Here is an 11,963-nt window from a genome sequence, read left to right as displayed (position 1 = left end):
TTCTCATTAGTGTAAAAACACATAAAAATACATCCTGTTCAGGAGGCATTATTGGATTCAGTGCATCCATAGAATCATAGAATCATAGAATCATAGAATCACAAGGTTGGAAATGACCTGTAAGATCATCTAGCCCAACTATCCTCCCATTACCATTGCTACTACCAGCTCTAAACAATCCCAGCTCCCTCAGCCGCTCCTCTTAAGACCCCCTTGTGCTCCAGACCCCTCACCAGTTTCATTGCCCTTCTCTGGACACGCTCCAGGGCCTCAATGTCTTTCTTGTAGTCAGGGGCCCGAAACTGGACACAATAGTCAAGGTGCGGCCTCACCAGTGCTGAGTACAGTGGGATGATTCCCTCCCTGCTCCTGCTGGCCACACTATTTCTAATGCAGGCCAGGATGCCATTGGCCCTCATAAATCAGTGGCATTTATAAAGGTGTCACAAAGGCATTGAACACATTGTGGGGCGCCAAGTTGCCCAAGCAGCACAGACAAAGCAAGGACATGGCTTTCCTGAAGGCCCAGTGCTGAATTTGCAGCTGCATGTGAGTGTGCTGGACAGCCCAGGGAACTGGCATGACACTAGGCTGCTTCTGATGCCATTCACATGAGAGCCTATAGAAAACTGAGGTTTCATCAGTTGAAGAATAAAGACGTGTATTAGCTTTGTGGTGCCTTGAGCTTCAGAATATGCAGTAGATAGAGAACAGAGAAAGATCCATTTAGTCAGCTGCATAACTCTCCATGTTCCATGGAGATGGGTGGAAAAGGCACACTTGGGTGCCCTAAACGCAGGAGTCTGTTGCCATTTAGGATGAACAAGAATACCACTATCCCCTCTCTTGCCCTCAGCTGATGCTCAGGAAGGAGGTGTCTGTCTCAGGGATTTCCCACACACTTCCCAAGCACTAGCACACATCCAGGAGCACCCCAGGCACCTTGGTCATCACCCAGGGTCTGTGTGTGAGCAACTGACTCCCTGCTGCTGAAGGACCAAGGACTCGGAGAAGAGCTCACATGCAGGCAACTCCTTGTGCACATCTGAAATGAACCAGAGGAATCTCAGCTCCTGGGGTTCCGTGGGGAGCTGAATCCCATTTCAGTCATAGGGTTTCCATCTAGGGATGAGATGCCTGCACTGCTTCAGCTGGATCATTGCCCTGCCCAGGGGAAGTCCACCCCTCCCTGTCCAGGTCTGTGTGCCCTTTTTGTTACAGCAGACACTCTCGGGTTGGACTAACCATATGTCTGGAGTTGGCCACTGTCCAGTGGGCATTTGGTGGTTAATTCAGCAGATTTCAGAGTACAGTCATGATGCAGTTGTCTTACAGGAGCTGTTGGCCCTGGAGACCCAGGGACATCTCAAGGGAGGTCTTTGGGAGGATAGAAATGACATTCTCTGCTGCTGAGCTGCTCTGGGCTCTTGGGACACAGAGAGCTCATACAAGTGGGCAGCACAGCAGGTAGACAGCTGTGCCCAGGAGCAGCTCCTGTGCAACACACTGCAGGGCTGGGGGCATGATCTGCAAGTGACAGAGAGAAGAAGGAAAAGAGCGTACAGGCAGAGTGGTATGCTAGCAGGATGTGAGCTCACTGGAAGGGCATTGCTCACAGCCCTTGACCCAGTAAGTCTCTGGCTGTGGGCAGCAGAGTGGGCTTTACTGCAGGGATATGGATATCTAAATCAGGGACATCCCTTTGCAAAACAGGCTGCACACGCTCAGTTTCTTGATCATGGAAAAAGACCTGCTCCAGCTGAAGGCTTCCCTGCTGCTGCATCAGAGCACAGCCCTGAGGGCTGCGTGTCCCAGGACGGCTGCAGGCTGTGCAGCCGGGGCTGCAGCCGGGTGCCCAGGGCTGTCCTGCAGAGCAGGTCCCTGCTGTGCCCCAGGGGCTGTGTGCCGGGGCAGGGACTCTGCCGCCTGCCAGGCTCAGCACTCAGCCTGCCTGGGGAGCTGCCCAGGGCGCTGCAGGAGATGTGTGGGGGGAAGGAGGCCCCCGGCACGACAGCTGCCACAGCTGCTGCCTCAGGCAGGGGCATCATAGATACAGTGCATGCCAGAGTGTTTCGAAGGGCACTGTGCAAGAGGAGAGACAAGGCAGGGATTTTCCTTTTCTCAGTGTAAAGAAAATGATTCAAGGCAGAAATTTAAAAGGGGCTGTCAACTTTGAACACACCTCTGAGACTCCTGAATCACACTTTTCTCAATCAATTGTTCTATGAACAGTCACACAGAATGTGCTTTCAGCCTCTCCTCTCTTGAGCAATAGAACAAAATTACTATACCATCGTTTTCTGCAGACATGAAGTACATACATGTACTTACCCTGCAATCAGTCAACTTACTCTAATAGAATTTTAAGGGCACAGCAGTTGGTGCTGGGTGCTTTTAGAGCAGTTGTGTTAAAGATATGAGACAGGGAAACAGATGAAAGTACCCAGGGAGATGGGATAAGATTAGGAAATGAGAGAAATGTAAAAGCTCCATAATGGTCTTCTGCTTATGGAGTGCTAAACTTCATGAAAATAAATTCAAGTTATGGAGCAAAAAAATTTGAAGTTTAGCAGGAGGAGTGTTTCTGAAAAAGGTCTTGACTCATCATTATCTTCTGCTCTCTGAACAGGACTCCCTGCCCAGGAACTGCAGATGCCCAACAGCAGCTCCATCAGCGAGTTCCTCCTGCTGGCGTTGGCAGACACGCGGCAGCTGCAGCTCCTGCACTTCTGGCTCTTGCTGGGCATCTACCTGGCTGCCCTCCTGGGCAACGGCCTCATCAGCACAGCCGTAGCCTGCCACCACCGCCTGCACACCCCCATGTACTTCTTCCTCCTCAACCTCGCCCTCCTCGACCTGGGCTGCATCTCCACCACTCTCCCCAAAGCCATGGCCAATGCCCTCTGGGACACCAGGCACATCTCCTACGCAGGATGTGCTGCACAGGTCTTTTTCTTTCTCTTCTTCATCTCAGCAGAGTATTGCATTCTCACCATCATGTCCTATGACCGCTACGTTGCCATCTGCAAGCCCCTGCACTACGGGACCTTGATGGACAGCAGAGCTTGTGCCACCAAGGCAGCAGCTGCCTGGGGCACTGGGGTTCTCTATTCCCTGCTGCACACTGCCAATACATTTTCCCTGCCTCTCTGCAAAGGGAATGCTGTGGATCAGTTCTTCTGTGAAATCCCCCAGATTCTCAAGCTCTCCTGCTCAAAATCCTATCTCAGGGAAGTTGGGCTTATTGTTGTTAGTATTCTTGCCTTCTTTGGGTGCTTTGTATTCATTGTTGTGTCCTATGTGCAGATCTTCAGGGCCGTGCTGAGGATGCCCTCTGAGCAGGGACGGCACAAAGCCTTCTCCACGTGCCTCCCTCACCTGGCCGTGCTCTCCCTATTTCTCAGCACCGTGATGTTTACCCACCTGAAACCCCCATCACTTTCCTCCCCATCCCTGGACCTGGTGGTGTCATTTCTGTACTCAGTGGTGCCTCCAGCTGTGAACCCCCTCATCTACAGCATGAGGAACCAGGAGCTCAAAGATGCTCTTTGGAAACTGATGACCAAATGCGTTTCGAAAGCAGTGAACTGCCCACCTTTTTCTATCTAAGAGTTGTAATACAGTTTTTGACAGAATCAAACTGTCTTACTTGGTTTACGTATTACTTTTCTAAGTGTAATTTATTGAATGTTTTATTCCGTGTTTTATGTGTTCTAATGTTTTTCATTTAAATGTCATTATCCACATCAATTACTACTCAGTTTGTACCTTTGCAGTGTTGCCCAGTCACACAGTACATTATAAAACAGGATCTCCGTGAAGCTTATCCAAACAACGGGAATGCAATGACTTTGTCTGTCTTCCTTACTGTGGGACATTTATGGAGCTTTCGGGGTCAGCTGTTCTCAGCACCCCATAATCCAGCACGAAGCATACAGCTGTTAATCAAACTGTGCAGTGACTGCAGCCTGCAATAGCTGACAGGCCATCCCTTGGCGCCTGGCTGGGGTCTGTGCTTTCAGGCTCACATCTGTCAGTGCCTCTGACAGGCCAGCAGCAGCACCTGGTTTGCACGTTGGTTGTCAGATCCCCTCTTCCTCAGTCCCTGTGAGACCTTGTGTATGAAAATGTCTTGGATATGGGTTTTCATCTCAGAGGCTTAGACTTTTCCCTGAAGTCTCCCTTCAGTCTTCTTTCCATTTGCCACACAGAGGTGGGCACTGCGTCCAGGAAAGCCTATGGTAGCTGAAGCACACATGAGAGCCAGGAAAGGTTCCCCAGGACTCTCAGGAGACATTCTGGAGCATGAATTTGTAGGTAGGAAGTGCAACTGTGGGGTAGCTCAGAGCTGCTGGGCAGGTGGTGCAGGTCCTCCTGCAGAGCTCTGTGTCCTTCTCCTTCCTGAGTCAGGTGCCACTTCCATCTCAGGAATGGAACAGCCAACAGAGGTGAGACAGAAACTTTTCAAGAAAAGGCTCAGGGTTGCACTAAGAGACAGAATTCAGTGATGTGTTGGCGGTGTGTTGAGCTGAAACTCAGCCCCATAGCCCCTTAGCCTTGCAGCTCCTGTGGCTTGGTGACAGTGCTGCTCTGTGGCTGCAAACACAAGCAAGAACACGCAGTGGGCACTTCTGTCACACAGTTTCCACCACAGCAAGTCCATTGTTAATGGAGATCTCCTCATGGCAGTGCCTGTAGGCTCAGGGCTTCTATAATTGTTGCTGCCAAGAACATTCCCAAGGAATGGACTGCACAGATTCCCACACTTACTCTCCCACTCATGCTAAAACCAAGCTTTAATTGCTAGCATTATAGTACTGTATTTAACAATTGTTAAATACCCTCACTGCAGCCCAAAACAGAACGCTAATCCGTATTGCTTACCTGTACCCTAACACTGTCCTGAAAACCTAAGCAGAACACCAAGCCCTCTCACCAAACCTTTGCTTACTTGCTGCCCCAAAAGGTGACGTCTAACCCTTAATCCCTATCCTGAACACCCAACACCCACAGACCCTGCTCCTGCGCTCTGCCCTCTTGAACATCAACCCCTCCCCTAACCCTAAACTTTGGGTACTTGGCTCTTCAGGGCAGAGCAGGAATGGTGGAGCCTTAGAGCAAATCCATGTAATGCAGTGATGAATGTGAGGCGATGTCTGTACAGGAGGTGACGTGTGACTGATCAGCTTGAGGCCATAAGGAGGAGGTGGGTAGGAATGCTGCCATGAGCTCAGCTCTACCTCAGGCCCTCATGGGCCTGCAGGTGGCACGAGGCTGTGAAGGTGGCTGTGAGGTCACTTCTGTGTGTGCAGTTGACAGGCCAGCCCCAGGAGCGTGTCCCAGAAAGGAATGGTGTGCTGCCTTCTGCCTGAAGCAGCTGGTGGTCAGCCCTTGACTTCTGGCTGGGATCTGTGCACACAGGATCACATCTGCAGTGTCCCTGAGAGGCCGACAGAAAGTGCCAGGTTGCCGTGTTGCCTGTGGGATCCTGTCTGCCTGAGCACCTGGCAGGGCCCATGGAGGAAGAAGGAGGTTTGTGTAAGGGATTGTGATGGCTCTTCTGTGTGAGGACACAACTCCATAGCAGGAGGGATGTGACTTGGTTGTGTCTGTCCATGAAGCTGGCATGTGCCTTGGAAGATGATGGTGAGGTTCCTTCTTCTCAATGGCTGACAGGCCACAAGAAAGCTGATGGGTGGCGTTTCCATGAGGAAGTGATTTCCAACATGATGGAGTTGACCTTGGTAGTGGAAATGAGCAAAGGGGGGAAAAAACTCCCTCACAGTGCAGCTTGAAAGCTCGAGACTGGGCATGAGGAGGAAGAAATGTCACTGGAAGGGTTATGATGTGGGGCCATGATGAGGAATCACTCCATGGCTTTGTGTTTCAAGGGGCTTTCAGAGGGGCTTGAGAGACATCAGTGACATGACTGCAGTGCCAGGGTCAGAGCGGGGCAGAGAGGAGAGGTGGGTGTCTGCAGACCACAGGGAAATAGGGGCTGGGCTGGAGCAGCATTGGAAATCCTGCAGAGAAGGCAATGGGTGCTTGTGAGGATGGAAGGCCCCAAAAGCAGTGAAATCTTTGTCCCCTTGGCCATGGTTTGTGAGGAGATTTATTATGGTTATGGTAATGGGTCCTCAATGCCTCCTTGCATCCCTGTGCAGAGGCTGGGAGGTGCCACACTGCTGTCCTTCACATGGAGTACAATCTGCCCCACCACACCAACCCCAGGATGAGCCCTGAGCTCATTCCCTCACATACGATGGATCTCCCCTCCAGGGTCTGGATGTCAGGCCTTGTCTTTCTTCATCAAACAAACCAGAAGATTTCTCAGCACAATGCTTTACCTAACTATAATCATTGCCTACAATTCCCTGCTCTAACAAGTCCAAGGGAGGCTGTGTTGGTAATATCCCTCAGTGGGCCCCATTACTACGCCAAGATCCCTCCTCTTTTTCTTCCAACTTTACTTTCTCAAGTGCTTACAACATTATCCACTCAATACCTGAGGTTCTTAGACCTGACATCAAATGTACCACGGGTCTCTCTGAAGTACAGCAAGTTGCAATGAGCCATGTCTGTTCCATAATGTGTTTGAAGTCAAGATTTATATAGATAGTTGGAGAGGTTTCATAATGTAGTAAAGAAAAAAGACTTCAAAAGGCACCCAATAAAAATGTTTTGTGTTTTAAAGTAGTGCATCTTGTTGCTTTTGGAGCATCATTCTTTTGGAGAGGATCCAGAGGAGAGCCATGGAAATGATCAGGGTGTTGGAACACCTCCTCTACTAAGACAGGCTGAGGGAGCTGGGCTTGTTCAGCCTGGAGAAAAGAAGGCTGCAGGGTGACCTCATTGCAGCCTTTCAGTACCTAAAGGGAGCCTACAAGCAGGAGGGGAATCAACTCTTTGAAGGGGTAGGTAACAGCAGGACAAAGGAAAATGGTTTGAAGTTGAGGGAGGGAAGATTTAGGTTGGCTGTCAGGGGGAAGTTCTTTACAGAGAGAGTGGTGAGGTGCTGGAGCAGCTGCCCAGAGAGGCTGTGGATGCCCCATTCATCCTTGGAGGTGTTCAAGACCAGGTTGGATGGGGCCCTGGGCATCCTGGGATGGTATTAAATGTGGAGGTTGGTGGCCCTGCATGTGGCAGGAGGGTTGGAGATCCACGATCCTTGAGGCCCCTTCAAACCCAGGCCATTTTGTGATTCTGTGATTCTCCAATTGATGTTGATCCAGAGAGTCTCCTAAGGAGATCTGCATAGGCAGGAAAAGCAATTGCTTGAGGTCTGACACAGTACGGACAACCTGACTGCTCACCTCCCCAGGCCTGACGTGTCTGCTGTATGCCAGCTGGCACTTGCATCACTTTTCCTGACAGCAGAATTCTCCACTGAAGTCTGGATGTTACAGTTCCTTTACACCATTCCTTCACCTGCTTTTCTTAGAGAACTGTTTGCAACAAGCACAGGATGTTGCTTCCTACTTTGAAACAAGCAACAGTAAAATACAATACAACTTCCCTAAAAACAGAGCATACTCCTCAGCCATATCCCACCAGCGTGGTTCGCCTAACCAAAAGGATAAGTGCTTTACATAGGTAGATAGGAAACGATAAATATTAATAGGAAACACATATTAATTGAAGGATAAATGAGTGAGGATTATGATTAATTGAAGGATAAATGAGTGGGGAGCAAAGCTCCACTATGTGATCACAAGCATCCCATGCCATCTCCGGAGGCCCCAGGGACAGGCAGCTTTCCAAGAGGACCTACAGGAGACCAGAGCCCCTGGAAGCTGCAGATGGAACTTGGGAAGAGGGTCTCCGGGAAGTAACTGCCAACTGTTGTCTTTGTCCCTGTAGCTGCAGCCCAACCCAGCGCACTCAATGCCCCCCAGACAAGTCAGTGGAGTCCTGGGGGTGACTCAGCGCTGAAATGGCCACTGGGAAGCCAAGAAACTCTGATTTATTCTCAATAAACACAAACATCCGTGAACCACTATGGGTCATTGGTGTCAAGCTCTGCCCAAAAGTCTCAAGTATGGGTCACAGTCACTGTGGTAAAACCCATCACATTGGAAAAACGTCCCCACCCAACTATGGACATGAAAAAGGAACAGTGTGAAAAGACCCACCAGGTCAGTCCTCAGATGAGTAAAAATTTATCTGCTACAGAGGCGGAGAGCAAAAGGCATTGAATTGTGACTCAAAGAACTAAAGGAGGTCTAATTCATTTAATCCATGAGCTGATACAAACACTGTCAGAGTGAAGGACACTGGTTTATGACAACATGAGGAAGAAAGAAGGTGGTGTCCCTCAAGGGTCAGTCTTGACATGGATGCTCTTCAGCATCTTCATCAGTGACACAGATGATGGCATCGAGTGCACCCTCAGCAAGTTTGAAAATGACGCCAAGCTGAGCAGTGCAGTTGATCCATTGGAGGGAAGGGAAGCTAAGCAGAGGGACCTGGACAGGCTGGAGAAGTGGGACCATGTGAACCTAAAGAGGTTCAAGAAGACTAAGCGCAAGGTGCTGCACTTTGGCTGGAGCAATGCAAGGTGTTTATACAGACTGGGCAAAGAAACACTTGAGAGCAGCCCTGCGGAGAAGGACTTGGGGGTCCTGGTGGATGAGAAGGTGGACACGAGCCAGCAGTGTGCGCTTGCAGCCCAGAAGTCCAACTGTGTTCTGAGCTGCATTAAAAAAGGGGTGGCCAGCAGGGAGAGGGAGGTGATTGTCCCCCTCTACTCAGCTCTTGTGAGGCCCCATCTGCAGTGCTGCATCCAGGCCTGGGGCCCCCAGTACAGGAAGGACGTGGAGCTCTTGGGGCGGGTCCTGAGGAGGGCCACTAAGGTGCTAAGAAGGCTGGAGAACCTCTCCTATGATGAAAGGTTGAGGGAACTGGGCTTGTTTAGCCTGGAGAAGAGAAGGCTGCAGGGAGACCTTATTGTGGCCTTCCAATACTTGAAGGGAGTGGATAAACAGGAGGGAGAACGACTGTGTACGAGGGTGAATGCTGATAGGACAAGGGGCAATGGTTTTAAACGGAGTCTGGGGAGGCTTAAGTTAGATATTAAAAGGAAGTTTATCACTCAGAGGGTGGTGAGGCACTGGGACACGTTGACCAAGGAGGTTGAGGATGCCCCATCTTGGAGGCATTCAAGGCCACTCTGGACGTGACTCTGAGCAGCCTGGTCTGCTGGTTGGCAACCCTGCCTGTGGCAGGGGGGTTGAAACCAGATGATCATTGTGATCCTTTTCAATACAGGCCATTCAATGACTCTGTGATAACATAGGCATCTTGCGGAAAAGGCTGTGAGTCATTTGTTGAGACAGATGAGAAGACAATCCCTGCTGAAATTTGTCCATGATATCATTTTCCACACTGCATCCTTGAGCTCCTGGTTCCTCATGCTGTAGATGAGGGGGTTCAGTGTGGGAGGCACCACCGAGTACAAAAATGACACCACCAGGTCCAGGGATGGGGAGGATATGGAGGGGGGCTTCAGGTAGGCCAAAAAGTCAGTGCTGACAAAGAGGGAGACCACGGCCAGGTGAGGGAGGCACGTGGAGAAAGCTTTGTGCCGTCCCTGCTCAGAGGTCATCGTCAGCACGGCCCTGATGATCTGAATATAGGACATAACAATGAAAACAAAACACACAAATACGGCAAGAACACTAAACATAATAAAACCGATTTCCCTGAGGTAGTCTAATTCTGAGCAGGAGAGCTTGAGAATCTGGGGGATTTCACAGAAGAACTGATTGATGGCATTGCCTTGGCAGAGTGGCATTGAAAATGTATTGGCAGTGTGCAGCAGGGAATAGAGAACCCCAGTGCCCCAGGCAGCTGCTGCCATGGTGGCACAAGCTCTGCTGTCCATCAAGGTCCTGTAGTGCAGGGGCTTGCAGATGGCAACGTAGCGGTCATAGGACATGATGGTGAGAATGCAATACTCTGCGGAAAACAAAAACAAAAAGAAAAAGACCTGTGCAGCACATCCTGCGTAGGAGATGATCCTGGTGTCCCAGAGGGCATTGGCCATGGCTTTGGGCAGAGTGGTGGAGATGCAGCCCAGGTCGAGGAGGGCGAGGTTGAGGAGGAAGAAGTACATGGGGGTGTGCAGGCGGTGGTGGCAGGCTACGGCTGTGCTGATGAGGCCGTTGCCCAGGAGGGCAGCCAGGTAGATGCCCAGCAAGAGCCAGAAGTGCAGGAGCTGCAGCTGCCGCGTGTCTGCCAACGCCAGCAGGAGGAACTCGCTGATGGAGCTGCTGTTGGGCATCTGCAGTTCCTGGGCATGGAGTCCTGTGCAGAGTGCAGAAAATAATGACAGAAGTCAAGATAACTTGCAGACACTCTCCTCCTGCTATACTATAGAAATGTTTCTTTCTCTTTGAAAAATGTTCATTTAACTCCATAACTTCAATTTCCTTGCATGAGCTTTAGTGTACCTTAAGAAGTAGAAGCTGAAAGAGCTCTTACTTTCCTCTCATTTCCTAATCATATCTCAGCCTCCTAGATAATTTCCTCTTACAATCAATTTCTATCCCTCATATCTTTATGCTGTCTGCACTCACAGTGCCCATCCCTACCTCTTTTCGGCACTTAAATTTCTGTTAGAGAAAGCTGTCTGTTTTCAGGATAAGAGCATTATTCATGTCAGCAGAAAACGATAGCAATTTCAGCTGAAAGCACTTTAGGAGAATGTTCATATAAGGGCAAATTGTGAATGGTACAATTCAGGATTCTCAGAGATGTGTTCATATTTCACATCTCCTTTCAGAATTCTGCCTCCAACTCATTCTCCTTCCCTAAGAACAGGTGTTGGAAAATCCCTGCCTTGTCTCTCCTTGAGAGCAAAGCACCCTTGGAAAAAAAACACCCAGTGGTGAGTGTAGCTGTTATCCCCCTGCCCCAGGCAGCAGCTGTAGCAGCTGAAGACCTCTGCCCTGCCCTGCCGTGGGACTCCTTCCCCCCACACATCTCCCCGCAGCGCCCTGGGCAGCTCCCCGGGCAGGCTGAGTGCTGAGTGCTGAGTGCTGAGTGCTGAGTGCTGAGTGCTGAGTGCTGAGTGCTGAGTGCTGAGCCTGGCAGGCGGCAGAGTCAAAGCCTGCAGTGAGACTTACCTTGTCAAAGGCTGTGAGCAGTGCTCCTGCAGTGAACTCAACACCTGCTCAAACCATACACATCCTATAAGCTCTCTGCCCTTTCTCTCCTCTCCTCCTGTCACCTGCAGGCTGTGCTGTGCAGAAGAGCTGCTCCTGGGCACAGCTGTCTCTCTGCAGCGCTGCCCACTTGTAGGAGCTCCCTGAGTCCCAGGAGCCCAGCCCAGCCCAGCCCAGCAGAGGATGTCATTTTCTCTTCCTCACTGCTCTCCCTGGAGATGACTTGGGGGCTGCAGGGCTGGCAGCTCCCGATAGACAACAGGGTCATCTCTGCAAAACGTACTTTGAAGTCAGATGAATTAATCACCAGTAGCCAAGCTGATTTCAGAAGCATTGTTTGTCCTAACAGATTGTGTGTGCCGAGCGAAGCTGCCAATGCCCCATCTGGTGTCATGGTTTTATGATTCTTGTTATCAGTATTCCACATCATAACATCATGTAAAGCACCGGGAATGAAAGAGTTAATACTCCAGTTCTGTGGACGGACAACTTTCTGGATACCTGGTTCTCAGAAGAGAAGAAGAACCGCATATCCCAGGGGACTCTGAGTTCAGAGGGGAAGATAAGCCGTGGGAGGAAGACCTGGGATCTCTCACTTGCTCGCTGCCTGGCAGTGTGTGGCTGCGCGCCCCAGCCGTGCGCCTTCAGTTCAAAGTAAGGCTTTTGGTTTCAGACACTTGCTCTCTCATTATATTTGAGTTATTACCCTAAATTCCAATTTTATTTTATAACATTGTGTTATCTTACATTCCAGTATCATGTTTAGTAAAAATAAGTTTCCTTCTTCAATCATTGATG

The 11,963-nt window shown here is 50.2% G+C and overlaps 2 protein-coding genes across 2 annotated transcripts; one reads left to right on the top strand and one right to left on the bottom strand.

Moving 5' to 3' along the window:
• Positions 1–2,652: 2,652 nt before the first annotated feature.
• On the top strand, positions 2,653–3,609 carry LOC149914521 (olfactory receptor 14J1-like). Its single transcript, XM_090126640.1, has one exon. It carries the CDS (start codon positions 2,653–2,655, stop codon positions 3,607–3,609), a length of 957 nt encoding a protein of 318 aa, XP_089982766.1.
• A 5,710-nt stretch (positions 3,610–9,319) lies between these two features.
• On the bottom strand, positions 9,320–10,282 carry LOC149914520 (olfactory receptor 14J1-like). The gene has a single exon (XM_090126632.1). The coding sequence runs from the start codon at positions 10,280–10,282 to the stop codon at positions 9,320–9,322; it is 963 nt and encodes a 320-aa protein (XP_089982758.1).
• Between the last annotated feature and the right edge of the window lie 1,681 nt (positions 10,283–11,963).

This window comes from Phasianus colchicus, chromosome 29, assembly GCF_987193195.1.
Source record: "Phasianus colchicus chromosome 29, bPhaCol1.hap1.1, whole genome shotgun sequence".
NCBI classification, from domain to species: Eukaryota; Metazoa; Chordata; class Aves; order Galliformes; family Phasianidae; genus Phasianus; species Phasianus colchicus.
Note: the sequence above shows the minus strand (reverse complement) of the source record. Positions and strands in the feature narration are given on the sequence as shown.